Source organism: Melospiza georgiana, chromosome 26 (assembly GCF_028018845.1).
Source record: "Melospiza georgiana isolate bMelGeo1 chromosome 26, bMelGeo1.pri, whole genome shotgun sequence".
In the NCBI taxonomy this organism is placed as follows: domain Eukaryota; kingdom Metazoa; phylum Chordata; class Aves; order Passeriformes; family Passerellidae; genus Melospiza; species Melospiza georgiana.
Window position 1 is genome coordinate 2,981,760 of NC_080455.1, and position 24,314 is coordinate 3,006,073.

General features: G+C 55.4%; 1 protein-coding gene across 1 annotated transcript; it reads left to right on the plus strand.

Moving 5' to 3' along the window:
* On the plus strand, positions 1–20,263 carry LOC131093487 (nuclear receptor ROR-beta-like). Its single transcript, XM_058040652.1, has 10 exons — positions 1–55; positions 8,162–8,247; positions 8,887–9,016; positions 9,737–10,150; positions 11,796–11,917; positions 12,843–12,975; positions 14,068–14,175; positions 15,057–15,167; positions 16,034–16,146; positions 16,686–20,263. Exons 1-10 carry the CDS (start codon positions 49–51, stop codon positions 16,845–16,847), a joined length of 1,386 nt encoding a protein of 461 aa, XP_057896635.1. The 5' UTR covers positions 1–48; the 3' UTR covers positions 16,848–20,263.
* Positions 20,264–24,314: the final 4,051 nt, after the last annotated feature.

Here is a 24,314-nt window from a genome sequence, read left to right on the forward strand (position 1 = left end):
CCCGCGCCGCCCCATGCGCCCCCCGGCGCCCTGAGCGCGGCCGACACGATGCGAGGTGGGTCCGGGGCACCGGGGAACGCGGGGGGCGGGCGGCGGCACAAGTTGGTGCCGGTGGGGACCGGGGAGAGCCGGCGGAGGGGGACGGGCAGGACCCGACGTCAGCCCGGACGGGGATACGGGGGAGCCGCACCAGCCCCGCCGTGGGGAACGGGGGGCTCGGTGTCAGCCCGGACAGTGACACGGGGGGATCCGCATCAACTTTGCTGGAGGAGAGCGAGGGGAGCGGTGTGAGCCCCGCGGAAGGGATGGGAAGGAGCCGACTCAGCCCCGCTGGGGACACGGGGGACCCGCGGCAGCCCCGCTGGAACGGGACAAGGGGGGATCCGCACCAGCCCCGCCGAGGGGAACCAGGGGGGAACCTGCAGCAGCCCCGCCGGTGCCGCTCTGCCTGCTCCAGCTCCCCCTTCGTTAGGAATAAAATTCTTGTTTATTTTGCTTTGCTTTCCGACGCCGGCTTAGACGCACTCTTAAGCTTTTCCCCTCACTAAACCCCTTAATCTCCTCTTCAATATGTTGCTCCCACCAGGGCTGGATTTATTGTAGTTTTTCCCCCTTTTCCCCTCCCCACGGCGTGGGGGGCAGTTTGGGAGGCTCCTGCAGGGACGAGCGAGGGATCAGGTGCAATTTTGGGTGCCCCCTTTTCCAGGGCAGGGGTGAGTTGTGCCAGCACCTGGCTGCTTTTACCCGCTACCAAAGGCAATTCCTACTTTTCACCCCTGTGCTTTGCCGAGCAGGCAGGCGGTGGGGAGGAGGAGGATGGAGGGAGGAAGGCTCCAGCGGGACAATCCAGCGGGGCCTGCTGATGGTGACGCAGCGGTGGCCGGACTCAGCTCTGCTCCAGCGTGCTGGGCTGGGATTTTCATCCTCCTTTAAACCATTTTTCCATCGTGCCCTGCCTTCCCCAAACCCTTCGCCCTGCCAGGCCCCCCTGGTGCCCCTCCATGGGTTTATTTTGGGGGTGCACGTCCTTAGGCTTATTTTGGGGAGTGGGCACCAGGGCGTTCATGCCGAGCTCCTCAAACCCTGCTGGCTCCCTGCTCTGCGGGTGCTGCGGCTCTGCCCCCGCTGTTCTCTTGTGTAACGATGGGGAAGGCGAGGCGAGCCCCCCACATCCCCGTCCTGCCCCCCAAATCCTGGCTTTGCACCTTTATGGGGACGGAGGGAAGCATTAGCGCCTGCCTAATTGCGATCACGCCTGGCTCTTACGTAGCACTTGCACAGCCAGCACCGGCTTAATTAGCAACTGGGCGAACTTTTGCTTTTTCTAAAAAATATTTTTCCTTTTCCCCCATGAATTGCTGGTGTTGACCCTAATTTAGGGCCGAACCCTGCTGATTCCCACCGTTCCCCACAGTCGGGCGTTTTTCCCGCAGTCCCGCGTCCTCATCCCTCTCGAAGCCCAAACGCCGCATGGCGACGCCAAATTGATTCAATCTCCATTTTCCTTCCCAAAACCGCCACCCGCTCTGCCCCATTTCCCCGGGGGCCACAGCAGCTCCTCTCTGCCGTCCTTTCCCTGCGCCGCGGCTGCGCCAGGGCCGGGCAAGAGAGAGGCTTTGCCTTGTATAATCCTATACGATTTCCAGCCCTCCTGCTCACTTGTTTTGCAAGCAGCGTGGCGAGGAGCGTGCGGTGGCTCGGCAGCCTTTGCGACTTGTCCTAGTGACCTAGATCTGTCATTGGAAAAAATCAGAGAGGGCGGAGGAGGAGCTTCCCTGCCCGTTTCGGCGGCGTGCACACGCTGGCGCGGCCGGCACCCACCGGGCCCTCCCGCACGACGGCAGCGCCTGTCCCGGCACCGCGGATGGCCCTGCCTCCCCCCCCAAAAACCAAACCTGGAGGAGAAAGCTGCCCTCTGCCTCCCTGAGGGGTCCAGAGTGGATTTGGGGTCCCCCCACGCTGATAACCCCAGGGAGAGCCAGCACAGGGAGAGGTGAAATTATGGTTGGGGTCTGGTGGTCTCTGTCCCCATCCCCGTGTCCCTGTCCCTGCTCTCTGTCACGTTTAACTTTGAACTAGCCGCGGCTATTTAAAGAGCTGCTAATGTCTAAATCAGCCCGGTTTATCGGATGTGGCGAGCAGAGCGGCTCTCCTGGCTTTTTTTAGCCCCCGGGGGGAGATAATTCCCCCCCGGTTTAGCAGCTCTGCCGGAGGGGTTCTCCCACCGCAGCCCGGTTTGTCCCCACCCCGGGCTGGCAGGTCCCCCCTCCCCTCTGCCTCACCTTTGCCACCCTTGTGCAGCAGGCAAAGTGCAAAGGGCTGCGGGGCCGGCCTTGGCACGGCTCGGCGTGGCACGGGAGCTGCGGAACCGGAGCTGCTGAACCGGAGCGGCCCCGGGGCGGCCGCATCGCCCACCCCGAGCTGCCGTTCCCCTGCTCCGCGGGACGGGGGAAAGCAGCGCTGTGCTGGAGGCTGGGGAGAATGCAGAGCTCCGTTCGCGTGCCTGCGAGGGAAGGTGGCCAGGGGTTGCCCCAGGGCAGGGTGAGAGCAGCTGAGCGCTGTTCTGGCCCAAAGTTTCCAGGAAATCTTTGCTAATCACTTAGGAAAGCAGTTCTCCCTCCAGAATCGCAGCCCGGCACGGGCCGTGCTTGTGTCATCTGAATTTTGCCTGCTGCCCACTTGGCCCCGGTGTCCCTGTGCCTGGAGCTGGGGCTGTGAACACCCGGCACGGGCCTGCCTTGTTTGGGGTTCCCCAGGGATGGGGATGGGATTTTTCGGCAGCCACGGCCGAAGTTCCGGGGTGCTGGGAGACCCCGAGGCACTGCAGCACCCGAGGCTGTTTAATGGCAAAGCCAACAGCAGATAAAAGGGGTGGTAATTCCCTTTATTTCCTTGTTTATTCCTGCCCCAACAGCAAAAAAAAAAAAAAACTGGGGGATGGTGGCTGTGGGGAGGCGCAGTCACTCCTGGGGCTGGAGGTTGCTGCAGAGGATGTGGGGGCAGAGCTGGGGTTTAGGGCAGCAATGGGAAATGGGGCAGCATTGTAGGTCCCTGTGTGTCCCTGCAGGTCCCTGTGTGTCCCTGTGTGTCCCTGTGGGTTCCTGTGTGTCCCTGTGGGTCCCTGTGGATCCCTTGTGTCCCTGTGGGTCCCTGTGGGTCCCTGTGGATCCCTTGTGTCCCTGTGTGTCCCTGCAGGTCCCTGTGTGTCCCTGTGTGTCCCTGTGTGTTCCTGCGGGTCCCTGTGTGTCCCTGTGGGTCCCTGTGGGTCCCTGTGTGTCCCTGTGGGTCCCTGCAGGTCCCTGTGGGTTCCTGTGGGTCCCTGTGGATCCTTTGTGTCCCTGTGGGTCCCTGCAGGTTCCTGTGTGTCCCTGTGTGTCCCTGTGTGTCCCTGTGTGTCCCTGTGTGTCCCTGCAGGTCCCTTGTGTCCCTGCGGGTCCCTGTGGGTCCCTGTGGGTCCCTGCGGGTCCCTGTGGGTTCCTGTGGGTCCCTGGGGGTCCCTGTGGGTCCCTGTGTGTCCCTGTGTGTCCCTGTGTGTCCCTGTGGGTCCCTGGGGGTCCCTGTGTGTCCCTGTGGGTCCCTGTGGGTCCCTGTGGATCCCTTGTGTCCCTGTGTGTTCCTGCAGGTCCCTGTGTGTCCCTGTGGATCCCTTGTGTCCCTGTGGGTCCCTGTGGATCCCTTGTGTCCCTGTGTGTCCCTGCAGGTCCCTGTGTGTCCCTATGGGTCCCTGTGGGTTCCTGTGTGTCCCTGTGGGTCCCTGTGGGTCCCTGTGCAGCCTGGACTCGCCCTCCTCTCCCTGCTCTGGCTGCACCAGGGGGATGCTGAGTCCCCCTGGAAGGGGAGAGGTGCTGGAGGGGAAGCATTGGAGCACCCCGGTGCCCTGGCTGGGGCTGGGGGATCCAGGGGGGCCCTGGCTGGGGCTGGGGGATCCAGGGGGGCTGCAGGGCTGCTGCCAATTCCCAGGGGCGCCCATCCTGCAGCATCGATGGAGCCTGGCAGAGGGATGGGGCACGGAGCTCTGCCCCCACAGGTCACAGGGTCACTGGGGAAGCACTGGGGAGGAACCGGGGGATATTTGGGGCAGGGATGGCACCAGAGGCACGGAGCCACCTCTGAAATACCCAGAGCTGGGGTGCTGCCCCACTGCCTCCAGCAAGGACACCACAGGGGAAGGAAGGGGTGCCCCCATTCTGCCCCTATGGGGTCACAGCTGTACAGGCTCACCCTGGGGCACTGTTCAGGGATCTGGAGTGCACCCCAAAACAAACCCCTCCCAGGAGTCCTCACCCCACAGCCCCAGTTATGCCGATGGGGATGGGGGGGGCAGCTCCAAAAATTCTCCAGCAGCAGCGGGGTCTCAGCACATCCTAAGGATTAATGGGATGCTGAGGGTTTTGGGGTCATTCTCCAAAAGCAGTGAGATCATAAGGCTGACAGGAAGGACAGGGGGAGGAGGAGGAGGATGGGGCCACCCCAGAGAGGGGTCCAGCCCCCACGGCTGCACCCTGCAGCGCCGGCCTTGTTTTGTTTTGGGGTGCCCGGGATGCCCGCCCTTGGGGCGGAGGCGATGCAGGGAGGGTGTGCCGGCCCATTCCTGCTCGGGGAGGGCGGATCTGGCTCTGCCGAAACCGCGGAGCCTCCAGCAGGGGCTGGGGGAGCGGGGCTGCGCTGGGGGGGACACACACACAGAGCCAGGTCTGGGGCGTGACAGGCGACCTGCGGGAGGAGGAGGAGGAGGAGGATGATGCACCCCTCACCTGCAGCTGCAGCTCAGGGTGACAAATGGGTGCCTCCAGCTGGAGGTTTCACCCCAAAACACCCCAAAATCCGCACTCCCGGCGGCGGGAGGTCGGCGTGCTGCCCTGAGCAGCGGCGCGGCGCTCCGCGGGCGCGGAAGGGTTAAGGGCCGTGGTTACACAAGCGGCGTGGCCGCGGGCAGAAAGTGTGTCAGTGGGACACGAGGGCTGCACCGCGCACCGGGGGCATCGCCCCGCCACGGCCGGGCCCGCGGCCGCACCGGGCCGCTTACATAAGGACCGGCCGGTGGCAGCGGGCCGGGAGTTGGGCAAGAAGTGTTTACAGTGGGAGGAGAGCAAATACCACCGCCGGGACATTTTAATTGCCGGCTGGAGATCATTATTACTTATTTTTTTTAACCCTTTCGTTGTTTCTTTTATCCTGATCCCCGTTTTAGCACCGTCGGCCCCGGGGTGGGGGTTCCCAGAAGGGGAAAGAGGTTCAGCCCCTCCTAAATGTCCCCCCCTCCCCGTTCGCACGGTTGTGGTGGGGGGAGATGCTAAATTCTCCAGTGGGGAAACTGAGGCATGAGGGTAAAGTGGTTGGGGTGGAGGAATAGCCGGGATTTGGGGTCTACTGAGATGTTTTCCCTGATCCCAGTGAGATTTGGGGGATTCCCGAGCTGCTGTGGCCGCCTCACCCTCACCCATATTCCTTCCCATGCCTCTGGCTTTGCCCAGGGCTGAGTTTGGGGGTCCAGGGGAGGGTCCGGCCGCCTCGGGGGTCCCTGGCCGTGGCACGAGGGGACGCTGAAGGAGCCGGCTCGGTGACTCAGCCGGGTTTCCAATCAGAGCAGCAATTAACCGTGCCGGCTGTAATTGCCATCGCCAGCTTACGGCCGTATCTCCACGTCAGTTATTTGGGGCGAGCGTCCTGGAGCGGGTCAGGTGCCAGCGGCGGGCACGGCCGGTAATTAGCACCATGGTAATTAGAGCCCCAAAAGGCTGCGGGCACACGGCAGGGCTTGTCCTTCATCAGGACAGCATCATCATCATCCTCATCACCCTCAGCTCCAGCTCTCATGGGGCGGGATTCGGCCACGGGCACACGGAGCCTTTGGGGTCGCTGGGGTTTTTGGGGCGCTCGGCCCCGGTGTGTGCCGGTAATCCCGGGCACCGGAGTATCGGCCGCGGGCGTGAGGGCGCGGCGGGCGCGATGCATCACCCGCGCTGCCGGCGGCTGCAATTAACGTTGCAATTAACGTTGCATAACGAGCCCGACGCCGCTTCCTGCCGGGGGTGGCACCCCCTCCCTGTGCCCCCCGCCGTGCCACCATCTCGGTCCCATCCCGGACAGGGCTCGGGCAGGGCGGTGGGGAGCGGAGCGGTCCCTGCAGAGTGGGGGCAGATGGCAGCGGGATCCGGGCAATTGGGGGTGTTTCGGTCATGGGAGCTGGGGGTGATTTGGGGGTGGCCCCACATGCCCCTCCTGGTGCCTCCGTGCCCCTGAGGAAGGCGCTGCGGTGTTGGTGCAGCTGCGGGGGATGTGAGGATGCCCTGGACATCCCTGCCCTGCCCACCGCGGGGAAACCGGCTCTGCTCAGGCTCAGGAGCACGGCAGGGGCGTGGGCAGAGGCTGCGGGGAGGGGCAGGGATGAGATGTGACTCCCCCGAGTCCGGGGGACAACACAACAGCCCTGGGAGAAGCAGCCTGGGCGAGGAGGGGTGAGCCCCAAAACCACCCGGTGCACGTGGGGCACTGGGTTAATCAGGGAGCCAAAGGATGCAGGATCTGTCCCTGCATTCACACCTGGGATGGGAGTGAATCCTTCCCCAGAGCCAAACCTGCCTCGGGGGACACAGTGGTGGCATCCCTGGGGTACCAGTGGCATCCCTGGGAGGGTAACAATGGCATCTCTGGGGTACCAATAGCATCCCTGGGGTACCAATAGCATCCCTGGGGGGTTAACAATGGCATCTCTGGGGGTGCCAGTAGCATCCCTGGGGGTACCAATGGCATCTCTGGGATATTGAACATCCCCAGGGGTACTGATGGCTCCCCTGAGGGACAGAGAGATCCCTAGGAGGGACCAGTGAGCATCCCTGGGGTACCAACAGCATCCCTGGGGGGGTATCAATGGCATCCCTGGGGGTACCAATAGCATCCCTGTGGGTACCAACAGCATCCCTGGGATATTGAGCATCCCTTGGGGTACCAATGGCTCCTTCAAGGGACAGACAGTGTTCCTAGGAGGGACCAATGAGCATCCCTGGGGGACTGATGGCATTCTTGGGGGTACCAACAGACCAATAGCATCTCTGGGGTATTGAGCATCCTTAAGGGTACCAATGGCTCCCCTGAGGGACAGAGAGCATCCCTAGGAGGGACCAAGGCCATCCCTGGGGCACTGAGCATCCCTGAGGGGTCAATGGCACCTCGGCTGCCCCTCTGCCCAGTGAGGCCTCAGTGCCCCATCCCAGCCTCCCCTGAGCACTAAGGGACCCCAGGACCCTGCCGGGTACAGGTGGCACTGGCTGAGCACTGGGACTGTCACTCGCCGAGGTGGCCCCACAGAACAGAGCCAGCAGAGCCGACGGCTCCCAGGGGAGAGCAGAGGCAGAAGGGAATTACCCGAGCTGGGGGGATTTGCACAGGCCCAGGAGATTGGAAATAGCCATAATCTGGCCCTGGGGGTTATTTTGGCGCGGCGGGGCCTGCCCAGCACCCTCGGGAGCGCCGCCAGGCTGAGCCGGGCCGGGCTGCGGGGGCTGGACGGGGATTAGAGGGTGCAGAGATGCCGGGAGGCACGTACAGCCCCGGGGCTGCCGAGCATCCCCCCCGGGCCGGGAGGGCACGGCCGGCCCGGATCTGGGGCAGCTGGAAAATGAGGAGGACGAAGCCTATTAGCAGCTCAGTGCCAGCGAAGCAGAAGCGGGAGGGAAGCGGATTTGTGGGGGGAAGGGGCCGGGACCTTGAGCTGGGGGTGGCTGTATCGGCTATATCGGTGCTGGCTTCAAGGGAGCGGCTGGGGGGGCACGGGGGGGCCCGGAGCCTCTGCCTGGGGAACCTGCAGGGATGGGGATGTCCCTGTGCCAGGCTGTCCCTGTCCTGGTGCACACATCAGTTTGAAAATAAGGGCAGTGATTTCAAGTCAGGGGCCCAGGCAGAAACGTTCTGTTCTCTCTCAGATCCAAGGGCTTTCCTACCCTGGCTCTTGCTGCTGGGGGATGGGGGTTCCCCACGCCCTGTGTGAACCTTTTAGGGACCCCTCTGAGGTGCAGGAACCCTTGTGGGGTCTGTGGGAAGCGCTGAGCTGCCGGTGGGTCCAGCTCTCGTGCCTCAGTTTCCCCAGGTGCTGAGCCCTCTTCCCTCTCAGCAGTGACCATCATTAACCCCGCGGTTTCCCCTCTTTCCCCACCCACCGCAGCCCAAATCGAGGTGATCCCGTGCAAGATCTGCGGAGACAAATCCTCAGGGATCCACTACGGTGTCATCACCTGCGAAGGCTGCAAGGTGAGCTGGGGCAGAGAGCTGCGGGCAGGGGGCGGCTCTGCCTTCCCGCTGGGCACTTCCCCAACCTCTCCCATCCCATCCCATCCCTGTACTCGGCACTGGTGAGGCCTCACTTGGAGTATTGTATCCAGTTCTGGGCCCCTCGCTTTAGGAGGGACATTGAGTTACTTGAGCGTGTCCAGAGGAGGGTAACAAGACTAATAAGGGGGTTGGAGCACAAGCCATACACAGAGCGACTGAGGGAGCTGGGGTTGTTCAGCCTGGAGAAAAGGAGACTCAAGGGCGACCTCATCACTCTCTACAACTTCCTGAAGGGTGGCTGTGGTGAGCTGGGGGTCGGCCTCTTTCTCCGGGCGACAACAGATAGAACAAGAGGACACAGTCTCAAGTTGTGTCAAGCCAGATGTAAGTTAGAAGTAAGAAGGAAATACTTCACAGAAAGAGTGGTCAGAAACTGGAATCATTTACCCAGTGAGGTGGTGGAGGCATCATCCCTCGAAGAATTCAAAAAAAGACTGGATGTGGCACTTGCTGCCATGATCTAGTTGAACAGTTAGAACATCGGCTGGACTAGATGATCTTATAGGTCTCTTCCAGTCTTGAAATTCTGTGATTCTGTGATTCTGTGATCCCGGGCAGGGTTTCTTTCGGAGGAGCCAGCAGAACAATGCCAGCTACTCGTGCTCCCGGCAGAGGAACTGCCTGATCGACCGCACCAACCGCAACCGCTGCCAGCACTGCCGCCTGGCACTGGGCATGTCCCGCGACGGTGAGTCCTGCCCCGGGTCCCCAGGGTGCCCTGCTCCCCCTCAGAGCGTCCCAGGCACTCAGGATGGAGCTGATCCCCCCGCAGGGCCAGCGGGTGCAAGGAGGGTTTGGGACACCCAGAAACGCTTTTGTGTTTTCGGTGGGAAAATCGAAATTGGTTGTGTTTGGTTGGACCCAGGGTTGGTCTGGTGTGACGCTGTTCACTGGGGTCTTTGGTTGAGGGAAGAGACGAGGATTGGAGTCTATATTTCAGAAGGCTTGATTTATTATTTTATGATATATATATATATATTACATTATAACTATAGTAAAAAATAGAAAGAAGAGTTTCATCTCAGGAGGCTGGCTAATCTAAGAATAGAATAGAAAGGAATGAAAACAAAGGTCTGTGGCTCGGACAGAGAGTGAGAGCCAGCTCTGCCGTGAGTGATCACTAATTCCAAACATCCACAATCACGGACCCACCTGTTGCATCCCACAGCAGCAGACAACCATTGTTTACATTCTGTCTCTGAAGCCTCTCAGCTTCTCAGAAGGGAAAAAATCCTAAGAAAGGATTTTCCTAAAAAGATGTCTGCGACAGTCTGGGTTGGGGGGGGTGCATCCAGCGGGGTCCCAGCCCCCAGAGCAGGCACTCCCAGCAGCCAGGGCCTTTCCCAGGGCAGTGCCTTTGCCCTGGGGGTGAAGCCGCCCTGACACCACCACCTCTCCCCCGGGGCAGCGGTGAAGTTCGGCCGCATGTCCAAGAAGCAGCGGGACAGCCTCTACGCCGAGGTGCAGAAGCACCAGCAGAGCCAGGAGCAGAACAGCGGCGCCAAGGACGAGCCCGAGTCGCTGAGCCGCGTGTACACCACGAGCGTCAGCAGCGGCCTCTCGGACCTGGACGACATCTCCACGCTGTCCGACGGGCTCCTCTTCGACTTCCCCCTGACCCCCGACGGCAGCAGCACCTACTACAACCTGGACCTGCTGGCCTCGGCTCAGCCCTCGCCCGACCAGTCCAGCCTGGACGTGGCCGATGCCACGCTCATCAAGCAGGAATCCCTCTATGAGCTGATGCTGGAGCCGGCGCTGCTGGCACACGGGGCGCTGGAGGGTGCCCAGCTGCCCCCTGACATCTCTGTCCTGGAGATTGGTGAGTGCCAGGGCAGGGCAGGGGGGTGTGTGTGGCCACGAGGATGAGTCAGTGAGTCAAAGGATGCAGGAGGGATTCATCCCTCCACCACTTACACTTGGGATGGGAGTGAGTCCTTCCCTAGAGAGGGATGGGATGGAGAGAGGGATGGAGACAAGGACAGGGACAGGGATGGAGAGAGAGATGGGATGGAGAGAGGGATGGGATGGAGAGAGGGATGGGATGGAGAGAGGGATGGGATGGAGAGAGGGATGGGATGGAGAGAGGGATGGGGATGGAGAGAGGGATGGGGATGGAGAGAGGGATGGGGATGGAGAGAGGGATGGGATGGAGAGAGGGATGGGATGGAGAGAGGGATGGGATGGAGAGAGGGATGGGATGGAGAGAGGGATGGGGATGGAGAGAGGGATGGGATGGAGAGAGAGATGGGTTGGAGAGAGGGATGGGATGGAGAGAGGGATGGGGATGGAGAGAGGGATGGGATGGAGAGAGGGATGGGATGGAGAGAGGGATGGGATGGAGAGAGGGATGGGATGGAGAGAGGGATGGGGATGGAGAGAGGGATGGGATGGAGAGAGAGATGGGTTGGAGAGAGGGATGGGATGGAGAGAGGGATGGGGATGGAAACGGGGATGGAAACAGGGACAGGGATGGAGAATGGGGCAGGGATGGAGACAAAGATGGGGATGGGGACAGGGATGAGGGTGCAGATGGACAGGGATGCAGGAAGACAGGGACACAAACAGTGGTGGAGATGCAGGCAGGGATGGGGGTGCAGAGGGGAATGGAGATGCAGATGGATGGGGATGAAGGTAAGGACAGGGATGCAGACAGGGATGGGGATGTAGGAAGGGCTGGAGGTGCAGATGGACAGGAGTGCAAACAGGGACAGAGGCAAGGATGGGGATGCAGGAAGGGATGGGGATGAGGCAGGGGTGTGGATGGAGGCAGGGGTGTGTGTGTCCCGGGGGTACAGTGATGGCATCCCTGGGGGAACCAAGGGCATCCCTGAGGGTACCAAGGGCATCCCTGGGGCTACTGATGGCATCCCTGAGATATTGAGCACTCCTGGGTGGTACCAATGGCTGCCCTGGGGGTACAAAGGGCATCCCTGGGGTGCATACCTGCTGCCACCCCAGCACCTTGCCAGGACACCCAGCCCTGGGGACACACACCCGCTCTAGGGGAAGATGTCCTTGCCCATGGAATGAGATTTAAGATGAATAAATGGATGGGATTTAAGCTTCCAACCCAAACCATTCTGGGCATCCCTGGGGTAATGAGCATCCCTGGGGGTACCAGTAGCATCCCTGGGGGTACCAGTAGCATCCCTGGGGGTACCAATAGCATCCCTGGGGGTACCAGTAGCATCCCTGGGACATGGAGCATCCCTGTGGATGAGCCCAGCCTCAGTTCCTGGAGCAGCCCCAAGGCTCCCTGATGGATGGAGCTCAGCACACCCAGGGTCTGTGGCACATCCCTTGCTTGCTCTGGGCTCAGCCCCTGCTGCCCCATCTCTCCTCACACCCCGTGACACTGTGTAAGAGCCCCTCCACCCCTCCAGCCCTCAGCCCCACAGCCCTAGAGGCCAGGACAGGGTTGGGGTGCCCAGGTGTCACCTCCTGCTGTCCCCCCCACCCTGCAGACCGGGTGGCCCAGAACGTGGTGAAGTCCCACCTGGAGACGTGCCAGTACACCACGGAGGAGCTGAAGCGCCTGGCCTGGAGCCTCTACTCACCCGAGGAGGTTCGTGCCCTGCAGAGCAAGGTGAGTGCCACTGCCACCACAGCCCCTGGCACAGCCACTGTCCCCTGGGGCCGTCCATGGGTGAGCAGGGGTCTGTCAGTGCTTGGGAGATGCCCAGAAGGGGAGTTTGCTGTGGCAGCTCACAGCCCAGGTGTTCCAATATCACCGTACCCTGTGGATGGCACAGCACTGCCCTGGGGTGACAGAGCTGGGGTGCCAGCACACCCTGAGTGTCCCCTGTGGATGGCACAGCACTGGGGTCTCATCCCTGTCCTAGGGGGTGACAGAGCTGGGCTCCCAGTGCACCCTGAGTGTACCCCATGGATGGCACAGCACTGCCCTGGGGTGACAGAGCTCATCCTTGCTCTGGGGGTGACAGAGCTGGGGTGCCAGCACTCCCTGACAGTGTCCCCCATGGATGGCACAGCACTGGGCCCTTGTCACTGCCCTAGGGGTGGCAGAGCTGGAGTGCCAGAGGCACAGCACACCCTGAGAGTATTCCCCATGGATGGCACAGCACTGGGGTCTCACGCCTGCCCTGAGGGGGTCACAAAACTGGGGTTCCAGGGTGCCAGCACACTCTGAGTGTCCCCCATGGATGGCACAGCACTGGGGTCTCGTCTCTGTCTTGGGGAGTCACAGAGCTGGGGTGCCAGGGTGCCACCACACCCTGAGAGTGTCCCCTGTGGGTGGCACAGCATTGGGGTCTTGTCCCTCTCATGGGGGGGTCACAGAGATGGGGTGCCAGCACACCCTGAGTGTCCCCCATGGATGGCACAGCACTGGGGTCTCACCCCTGCCCTGGGGGTGACAGAGCTGGGGTGCCAGCACACCCTAAGTGTCCCCTGTGCATGGTATGGCTCTGGGGTCTTGTTCCTGCCCTGGGGGTGACAGAGCTGGGGTGCCAGGGTGCCAGCACACCCTGAGAGTGTCCCCTGTGGCACAGAGCTGCGAGGCCATGTGGCAGCAGTGCTCGCTGCAGATCTCCAACGCCATCCAGTACGTGGTGGAGTTCGCCAAGCGCATCGACGGCTTCATGGAGCTCTGCCAGAACGACCAGATCATCCTGCTGAAAGCCGGTAAGGGGGGAGCCCCCCTGGCCCCCTGCCACCCCCCGAGTGTCCCCACCGCCCCCTGCCACCCCCTGCGTGTCTCCATTGTCCCCTGCCACCCCCTGCGTGTCTCCATTGTCCCCTGCCACCCCGTACCCCTCTCCCGAGCAGAGCCATGGGGCCAGAAGCAAATCCCATCTCTTCTCTTGGCTGGTGCTTTCCTTTTTGGGGTCCCCCCCGGCTGCCCCAGTTCTCCCAGTGCTGGGGGAGCAGGTGCTGGGCTGGAAGGAGCTGCAGGTCACGTCCAAGGGTGATGGTGAAGGGGGGCACGTGGGGAGTGCCTGCCTCGGGCACAGGCTTTTCTCCATCCAAATGTCACCCAGAAACTGGGAGGGAAATGAGAACAGAAGGTTTTCCTCTGGGAGAAGGGGTGCCAAACTCCAACAGGAGAGGGGAGGATTGAGAGAAAAGGATTGGCCTCTTCTCCCAGCAAGAGACTGGGAAGAGGAGGATGATGGCAGCGCACACCCACGTCCCCCACCCTTCCATCTGCCCAAGCTGGCAATGCCGTGCCCAGGCCAGGGAGCTGAATGTGCAAAATCCCCAAAACACTGGGAGAACCTCAGAGTTTCTGATCTGTCAGAGCTGGGGAGCTGAGATCAGCACCCAGCCCTGGGGACACATGCCAGCATCCCTGCGGGGTGCTGTACCCCAAAGCCAGAGCTGGCTGTGCCTGAAGCGCTGGAGTTTAACTCATTCTTTCATTTCTTCCTTCCATTTTCTTTTTATTTATTTTGTTTTCACCCTTTCCTCTCTCTCGGTGCTCCACCACGACCTCGGTCTCTCTGTGCCTGGCTGCGAATGACTGGATAATATTTCCCTTTGGTGAAATATTGTGGTCACAATTGGACACCTAAAAAAACCCCAACCAATCCCAAAAACCCAAACTGGATTTGTTGAAATACCCATCCTGCTCTTGGGAATGAACAATCTGGACCTCAAACGTGCACTGGGGGCTTTCCTCTTTCTTACATTTGGTCCTGGGGTGACGGAAACCCCCCTGACCTTCCCCACCCTGCCCTGCCCTGCCCTCGTCTGCGCTCTCTCTGCCTACATCAGGTTGCCTCGAGGTGCTCCTGATCCGCATGATCCGCGCCTTCAACCCCCTGAACAACACCGTCCTCTTCGAGGGCAAGTTCGGTGGCATGCAGATGTTCAAATCTCTCGGTAAGGGCTCCAGCTGCCCCTCCCTTGGGGCTCTCCTTCTCCTTTTCCCTTCTCCTCCTTCCTTCTTCTTCCTTCTTTTCCTTCTTCTTCTCCATCTTCCTTCTACATCTTCCTTCTCCTCCTTCCCTCTCCTCCTTCCTTCTCTTTTCTTCTCCTTCTTCCTTCTCCTTCTTCTTTCACCTTCTTTCTTTCTCCGTCTTTTCTCCTTCTCCTCCTTTCTCTCTTTCTCTCTCCTTTCCTTCCTTTCCTTCCTTTCCTTCCTTTCCTTCCTTCCTTCCTTCCTTCCTTCCTTCCTTCCTTCCTTCCTTCCTTCCTTCCTTCCTTCCTTCCTTCCTTCCTTCCTTCCTTCCTTCCTTCCTTCCTTCCTTCCTTCCTTCCTTCCTTCCTTCCTTCCTTCCTTCCTTCCTTCCTTCCTTCCTTCCTTCCTTCCTTCCTTCCTTCCTTCCTTCCTTCCTTCCTTCCTTCCTTCCTTCCTTCCTTCCTTCCTTCCTTCCTTCCTTCCTTCCTTCCTTCCTTCCTTCCTTCCTTCCTTCCTTCCTTCCTTCCTTCCTTCCTTCCTTCCTTCCTTCCTTCCTTCCTTCCTTCCTTCCTTCCTTCCTTCCTTCCTTCCTTCCTTCCTTCCTTCCTTCCTTCCTTCCTTCCTTCCTTCCTTCTCCTTTCTTTCTCCTCTTCTTCCTCTCCCTATCCTCTGCTTTCCCTCTCCCCTTATCCTCTCTCCTCTCCCTCTGCAACCCAGACAAGGCTGGAATTTGCCAGATGAGTGCCCAGGACCCCTCCCCATTCATCTCCTCTCCCATAACCTTTCCAAGCTCTCGGTGCTGCTGGGCTCTGTGCTGGGTGGGCAGAGCAGTGACAGTGCCATGTCCCTGCTGTCCCCTCAGGCTGTGACGACCTCATCGGTGCCGTCTTCGAGCTGGGCAGGACCCTGTGCCGCCTGCAGCTGTCAGACGAGGAGCTCGCCCTCTTCACTGCTGCTGTCCTGCTCTCCCCAGGTACTGGGGGCCCCAAATCTGGGGGTGTCCTGTGGGGAGAGCTGAGCCCATAAACCTCCCTTGGTGCATGATTTCAGTTACTCCTGGGAAAGGAGCTTGGGGGAAAAATGCATCTAGAGGTGGGCAAAATGCATCTGTCATTCCTTGGTGGGAAGAAGAACCGTGTCACCCATGGTGGGGTGGGGAGCAGAGAGAGGAGTCAAGTGTCCCCAAAACCATCCTGGGGAGCAGGAAGGGTTAAAAGAGCCCCTGCCCTGTGCATGGGAGAGATCCTTGGTGGCTCTGACCCTGTGGCTGTGGGAAATGGATTCATCTCTAATAGTGATAAAGTTCTAATAGTTAGCTTCTAATTGTGATAGCATGATTTATAACATATATTATATGTTATAAGTAAAACATATATTTAAAACCTATATCACATCACATCACATCACATCACATCAATCATATCCTATCATATCTATATTGTATGTTACATTACATTACATTATATTGCATATTATATAATATATAATATATAATATATAATATATAATATATAATATAGAATATAGAATCTAGAATATAGAATATAGAATATAGAATATAGAATATATATTATATATAATATGTAATATGTAATATATAATATATAATATATTATATATTATATATAATATATTATATATTACATATTATGTATTACGTATTATATATTATATATTATATTACATATTATATATTATATATTACACATTACATTACATTATACATATATTTACTAAAAATAAAATAAAAGTTCTTAAAACACCTCTCCATTGCCCCATCTCTAAGTCAGAAAAGAACCTGATCCAACAAGTGCTGACTCTGTCCCTCCTCTCCCCCAGACCGCCCGTGGCTGACCGAGTCCAAGAAGGTGCAGAAGCTCCAGGACAAGATCTACGTGGCCCTGCAGCACGAGATCCAGAAGAAACACTCCGCTGAGGACAAGCTCTCGAAGGTGGGGGCGCACAAACCCAGCCAGGGGAGCAGGGGGTGTCTGAGCTGGGGGATGTGGCTGGGCCAGAGCTCGGGAGCCACACACATTCTGGAGAGAGAGACCTCAAACCTGTCAGAGGAGGAGAAGAATTTCTCCTTCCAAAGGGCTGTGAATCTCCCTTGTGGTGCAGGCAGTGCTGCTGAACCTGGCAGTGCACCAAGAAGTGAGGTTTTTTTAGGAAAAAGAGCCATTTTGGGAATGCTTTGACCTGCACCGAGCTGGGATGGGGAGGAGCACCCGCTGTGGAAAGATGAGGGTTTGGGGTGAGGCTAGGTTGCTGCCAGGCTGCCCAAAGGTGGGGAATCTGCCAGGTTTGATCCCCAAACCCACCCCCTGTGTCCACGGAAGGGGGAACAGCAGTGCAGAGGACACTGAGTGGTCCCCAAACCCCCCTGCTTGTCCCCAAATCCCCCTGCTTGTCCCCAAGGGAGGGGGAACAGCAGCATCAGGGCCTGCACACCCAGCACCCCAGCGGTCACCAGCTCCTTCTCTCCCTGCAGATGGTTTCCAAGCTGCCCTTGATGAAGACCATTTGCAACCTGCACTTGGACAAGCTGGAATTTTTCCGTCTCCTGCACCCGGAGACTGCCATGAACTTCCCCCCTCTCTACAAGGAGGTTTTCAACTCTGAGCTTCAGTACAGCGACCCCCGGGAGAGCTAAGGCCAGGAGCCAGCGGCCCCCTTGGAGTTCCCCAAAATTTGGAGCCAAAACTGCACTTCAGAGGTTTGGGGCAATTTATTTAAATCAAATAATCAAAGGCAAGAGAACCCCCGGGGGGGCTGCGGTGCCTCCCTGGCCCCGTCTCCTCGCTGTGGATTGCAATAGCTCTTGAATGTAAAGCACCTTGAAGGAAAAAAAGCAAATGGACTTTGCCATACCAGTGAAATGAATGTGAAATCTCTGCTTGGGAGAGGAGATGCTCCTGGCAGTGGTGAGGGACAGGCTGCTCCTGGTGACACGGGAGGAGGGAGTGTCCTTCCCGCTGTCCCGGCTGCGCTCTCCACCTCCCGTTTTTATTTCTTTGTTTTTTTTAATTATTATTTTTATTTTATTGTGGTTTTTTTAACCCGATCATCAGGCATGGGATAAAGAAGGGGTGATGCTGACTCGGCTGGGTCGGGTTGGGGCTGCAGCTGAGGAGAGGGAAAGGACAGAGAGAGCCTTTGCTTTATTTCATTTCCCACAGGTGCAGTGGGACCCTGGGAGCTTGGCCAGGAAAGGTCTGGCTGTGGCTGGTGGGGGATTCACCACAGGATTTTCTTGCAGGGAAGCTGCTTTGAGGGAAAAGATGCTCAGTGCAGCAGGGGAAGAGTTTTGCAGGGTCTCCATGCCCTCCATCACAGCATTCTCCCAAATTCCCAGCCAGCTCCTTGTCCAGCTGGGTGACACCTGACTTTGTGGAGCTGGTGCCTCGTGCCACTCTGTGCATCCCAAAAGCTTTTCCAGGCCCATGGGACTTCAGCCAGAGCCCAAATCCTGGCCATCCCACCCCAGAGGCACCCGTGGCACTGGAGGGGCTCCAGGGCTGTCCCCGTCCCCGTGGTGGCCGCAGCTCTGGGTGCTGCTGTTGTGTGTAGCTCTCTTATCAATCCCATTGAAACTGCCCCAAGGTTCAGCACCCAGAGCAGGGTTTGTGACCCTTTCCCCATCCCATCCCCAGGTTCCCCTTTCCCACACCACACACAGGTGTGGCTGCAGGCTGAGTTGGACCCAGGCTTTCCCCTCAATGAGCTCCCTAGAATTGTTCTTTTGGGAGTTGCTCTTGAGTTAGAAGGATTTAGGAGCTTTTTAGGGGGAGAAACTGCCTGTTGGAGCCAAGGGGAAGTGAAAGGTCCTTATTCCCTCTGAGAATAAGGCTGGTTGGAAGGAATGTGGTGCTTGGGACCTGCTGCTCCTTTTGGGAGGCTCAAAAGGGGATGAAGGAAGGATTGGTGGGATGATGCTGTTCTAGGCCACGGCAGCAGGGGATGCTTGAGAGACTCTGTGGCTCTGCAAATGGATTTTTCCGTCCCTGCTCCTGCTCTCACTGCAGCAAATGCCAAAAAAACTACAAGGGAAGAACCTGCTCTGAGGCAGCCCCAGTTTCTGCTGACAAAGGGCTAAAATCCCAATCTCCTTTCCTGCTCTGTGCTGATTCCTCGTGCACCCAACCCCATCCTCGGGCAGCTCCGAGCGGGAGCCAAAACCTTTGGATCCACAACTGCACCCCTCAAACCAAACCAGCAGCTTTCTTAGCAACGTGAGGGATACTCCTGCTTTTGTCAAAACACCTCCTAGGGAAGACCATGGACCAACCTTGACGAGGGAAGACTCTCCCATGGGATTTCTGCTCGGCTCCAAGGCAGAGGGAATTTGGGAGCAGCCGCCGCGTGGCTTTGCTGACCACATCCCACCAGCAAACTCCCATGGCTTTGCTGACCACATCCCACCAGCTTCTGGGAGCAGATTGGAGCCTGCCAGCCTTGGCTCCCTCCCTGCTGGAGCCAGGTCTCTGGGAAAAGGCTGCCAGCCCTCCCACGGCCCCACGCGACGTCCAGTGCCAATGTGTGGCTGTCCAGCGCAGCGTCCACGGCGTGGGGATGTGCCCGGCTCCTCTCCTGCCCTCTGCAAAGCTTGGACAGAAGAGAGAAGTCAGTTCTGCCTTTTATGTCCAGAGGGTTGTGCCTTTTTTTTTTGTGTTGTTTTTTTGGAAGCGTCGTTTCTGACAGCGCCGTTCACTTCCCGGAAAAAGCAGCCCCAGAACGTGATTGAGCTCGGAGGGAACAGCCCGTGGGGTTTGGGAACATTTGGGGAAAAAAACCCAGAAATTTATTAAAAAAAAAAAAGAAAAAAAAGCACACACCCTTCTTTTTGCCCTCAGTGTTCGTCAGCCAACACAACCAACACGCCACCGAGTTCATTTCATCCGGCAAAGAACCCAGGAAAGCACCTTAATTTGGGAACATCAGAGCCCGTGGGGAGAGATTCTGGATTATTCTGAGCAATAAGAGCCCCCCCGTGGGAACCTAGGGAAGACTGGAAGTATTAAACACGTGTAACTCGACCTGCCAAACTGCAGGAACCTGCACTTTTCAGTTCTCTTCAGAGGAACCGACTTGATTCGATGATTATTTTTGGGAGGGGATATAAAAGTGATTCGGTGTCGATTCGGTGATTGCTGGCCTGGGGTGGGTGCCACGCCTGGAAAGGGATGGCAGGGGGTGGAAAGGGATGGCAAGGGATGGAAAGGGATGGCAGGGGTGGAAAGGGATGGCAAGGGATGGCAGCCCCTGCTTGGGGCTCGCCAGGGCTGTGCCAAGGTTCCTCGCCCCTGCTGGGCCACCCAGAGCTCAGAGCTTGCAGGGAAATGACAAAACCCGGGCAGAAATGCCCCAAAAAAGGGAGATTTCCCTTTCCCCTGTGGCCAGTGGGGAGGGGGCCAGGAGCCCTGAGCCCCCCATGGCTCTGGTGCTCCAGAGATGTTCCCATCCCAACGTGGGATGTTCCTTTCCAGCAGCCCTGGGCCGCCAGCTGGGGCTCCTTTCCAGACCAAGATAAATTTAGTGTTTGTTTGTCTGCTCTGGCAGTGTAGCTGAGTGTCCATTTCCACCCACAGAACCCTCACACTGTGTATAAAGATGGATCAAAAATATATATAATATATATTCTTGTGAATGTTGGTGCAAAAGAGAAAAATATATAAAGTTTTGGTCGGCTTTATGTTATTTTTTATCTCTATGAATGAAAGGAAGAAATGGAAAACCTTTTATTTCCATTTACCACCCCTCCACACATTACCTACCTGTAGATACCAACAGGTTTTATGGAAATGTTTTACTTTTTAGATTTAGGAAAATGCTTCTGTTCTCATTGAATGTTCTGTCTTGTAAGATTGTAATTTCTATTTTTTTAAAGAAAAGAAAATAACTAAATAAAATTTCCTCTTTCAGACCAGTCAGCTTAGGAAGGGAGGGCAGGGGAGGGAGAAACGTTTATTTAAGGACAAAAACTGTTGTTGGAATTTTTCATAACATTAAATAAAAAGTAATATAATGTATGGATGACAACCTTTTTACTGAGGTGTGTTCTATAGGTACCTAGATGTATATTGCACAAAATTTACAGGAAGAAAAATAAAGTCTGTTTCACAAGGTTAACAAAATATATATATAATGCTGGAAATAATGATTTTAAATTTTAGGGAAGAGGGAGAGTGGAAGTGAATCCCTCAAAGTGATGGAAAAAATTTTAATTTCTTCCATGAGTTAAAGACAGCTTTACCAGAATCCCAGAATGGTTTGGGTTGGAGGGGACCTCAAAGCCCATCCAGTGCCACCCCTGCCATGGCAGGGACACCTCCCACTGTCCCAGGCTGCTCCCAGCCCTGCCCAGCCTGGCCTTGGGCACTGCCAGGGATCCAGGGGCAGCCACAGCTGCTCTGGGAAATCCATTCCAGGGATGGATTCCACAATTCCTGCCCAAAATCCCATCCATCCTGAGCAGGATTTGGACATAAAGGCAGATTTCAGGCACTGGGAGGTGCCTGGCTTCACTTAATGCACAGCAAAGCTGAGGGACAGGGATTGCACCTGGCAGTGCCAGGGGCACATTTTGGGGCAGGAGAGTGGAGACAGGTCTGGGGAGATGGTGCATCTGTGGGGAGGAATCAGGGACATCCAAGGAGCATTTGGGAGTCATTTCCAAACAGTTCCCAGTCCTAGGATGGAAGGAACATCTCAGATATACCAGGGAATTATACATGGATGTTCATGGATGTCCTGGATTTAACAAGGATGCCAGGCACTAATCTCTGCTCTGGCACAGGGACAGGAGCCCAGCAAGGGCTGCAGCTGTGCCAGGCCTTGGCATGGAGCTCAGGGCAAGGTTCTGCCCCCCGAGGCTGCTGGGCACTGCCCAGGCTGCCCAGGGAATGGTGCCAAGGCTGCCAGAGCTGCAGGAGCATTTGGACACAGAATTCACAGAATCACAGAATTCACACAAAAACAGAATTCCAGAATCACAGGGTTGGAAGAGACCCCCAAGGTCATCGAGTCCAACCCAGCCCCAACCCCTCAGCTGAACCCTGGCACCCAGTGCCACATCCAGGCTTTGTTAAACACACCCAGGGATGGTGACTGCACCACCTCCCCGGGCAGCCATTGCAGAACTTTATCACCTTTCTGTAGAAAACTTTTTCCTGATATCCAACCTGAATTTCCCTTGGTGCAGCTTGAGGCTGTGTGCTCTGGTTCTGTCAGCGCTGCTGCAGACAGAGCCCAGCCCCAGCTGAGCACAGGCACATTTCAGGGGGATGTAGAGGGTGATAAGGGCACCCCTGAGTCTCCTTTTCTCCAGGCTGAGCACCCCCAGCTCCCTCAGCTGTTCCTCACAGGGTTTGTGCTCCCAGCCCCTCACTGACAGAGCTCCCAGGGGTGCTCAGGGTGGGGTTTGGGGTGCCTGTGCAGGGACAGGGGCTGCACTGATCATCCCTGAGGGTCCCTGCTAACCCAGAATATTCCAGGACTCTTTGAATCTCTGCTCTGGAGGCGCACACACAAAGGGATCACTGGGTGTGAAGACACATCCTGGTTTCCTTCTGTGAATCTCACCTGGGTGTCCATTCCCTGCTGTGTCCCCAGCACACAGCTGGGCTGGCCAGGAGCTGTGGGGCAGAGGGAAATAACAAAAAGAATCCTTGGAGCAGCAGGGCCAGGCAATGCCCGGGGCCATTCCCAGGGGAAAACACAGCTCCTCCTCCTCCTCCTCCTCCTCCTTCCCACCCATCTGGGGCTCACATATTGCAGGATAAACCCTGGGCAAAGCAGGGCACAGCTTGGGGAGGTGTTGGGAAAGGCAATCACCTACTTTGGGGCCTCCCCGGGGTGTCCAGAGAATATATATTATATATTCTATTATATATTCTATTACATATTCTATATATTCTATATTCTATATTCTATATTCTATATTCTATATTAATATATCTAGAAACAGAATATATATAACATATATAATATATGATGTATAATATAAAATATATAAATATAAGATAATATAATACGATATAATAATATTGTATATAACAAGAAATATTATATTTCTAGTTATATTAATATAGAATATAGAATATAAAATATCGAATATAGAATATAGAATATAGAATATAGAATATCGAATATCGAATATCGAATATCGAATATAGAAAATATAATATAGAATATAAAATATAATATATATAATTGAAGATATAAGATATAAATTGATATAAGAGATAAGGTTTAAGATATAGATGTGAGAGCTCCATGTGGGAGCTCCAGACCCTTGGATGCTGCACACTGACATTTTGGCTTTAATTTTTAGAAAACATTTGTCTTTTTTTCTCCCCCCAGATCCTATTTCTTTGGTGTATTTTGAGGAAATAAAATAATCAATTAAAGCATGGCTTTATAAAAAAAAAAAAATGTTTAGGGAAAATATCTCCAAGGAGGAATCTGGGAATGGCCAAGGAGGTTTCAGAGCTGAAATCGGGGGTCAGGAGGGATGTGATCAGGGGACAGGAGTTTGGGGTGGCCCTGGCGCTGTCCCCAGTAACTCTCCCTGTTTTACTGGTCCAGCAGCACTGGATTTACTGGGGCCGAGTGACCTCTGCTGGTTCACACCCAAAATCCTCCCTGCGTGTCGAGCATCCCATGGATTTCAGGGCAGGGCGAGGGGTTTGGGGAAATTTGGGGGCAAGTTTGCCCAGGGATGAGCCTGACCCGCTGCCTGGAGCTGGCAGTGACAGAAAGCACGGCCCCAGAGCCTGGAAATGTCTTTTAAAGTCCAGCTGGGGTTTTACACACCCCGAATTAATAGGATTTGCAGAGCTGAGAGCTTGCAGAGGGATCCCTGCTATATTAAGGAGTCTAATGTGGTGAAAATAAGGACTTAAGGAGCTCTAGAAGTGTTCAGGCTGGAAGGGACTAGAGGAAAAAAAAATAAATAAACAAAATAAAATTCCTCGTTTAGACCAGGCAGCTTGGGAAAGAAGAGCAGGGGAGGAAGAAATACTAATTTAAGGACAAAACTGTTGTAGGAATTTTCACAACATTAAATAAAAAGTAATGTAATGTATGGATGGCAACCTTTTTACTGAGATGTATTATGTGGGTACATATGTATATATTGCACAAAATTTCAAAATTTACAGGAAGAAAAGTAAAGTCTGTTCTATGAAGTAAAAAAAAGTAAAAAAAAAAAAAAAAAAAAAAAAAAAGTAAAGTAAAAAATCCCGCAAACAATACTGTTAATAATGTTGGGAATAATGATTTTACATTTTAGCAAAGAGTGAGACTGAAAATGAATCCTTCAAGGTCTTTAATTGGAAAAAATTTAATTTCTTCTGTGCTCTTGGGACCGAGCTGTACCAGAATCCCAAAATGTTTGGGTTGGAAGTGTTTTTGTTTTTTTAAAATTTTAAAAGTTTAATAATAATAAAATGGTTATAAAAATAGCAATATATTTAGAGTAAAAATAATTTTGGACAATTTTGATTAGGACAATATGAGACAATAGATAAAAAAGTTACAGACAGTCCAGGTACCCTTTCTGGGCAACACGAGCCCAAAACAGGACAGTTAACAGAGGATTAACCCTTAAAAACAACAGCCTGTTGCATATTCATACATCTCATACATGATGCATAAATTCCATTCAAACACAGGATTCTGTCTGGTCAGTGTCAACTTCTTCCTCTGAATTCTGACGGTGTTGTCACAGCTGAGCAAGGCAGGAAGAAGTTCGTTTCTCCTGATAATGGAGCAATAAATTCTCTTTTTCTGAAAGATTCAGGTGTCCTGTGGCTGCTATCTCAGTGCAAGTCCTTTCTTTAGGAAAAAGTATCCTACATAGCATAGTTCCTACTTTAACATTTTGTTATAACCTAAAACTATATTTAACACACTACTTAAGAGAATTAATACAGCATCACTTTCTAACACAACACTTATAATATTCATTTTAATATTTGCGAAAAGCCAATCATAAAATATGGATTTTTCACAGGAAGGGACTTTAAATCTCATCTAATATAACTTTATACCTGAATTTTAAGCTGCTGTACCTTGAATGATCTTGAAGAAAGGAGGGTAACAGTGCTGGAAGAGCACT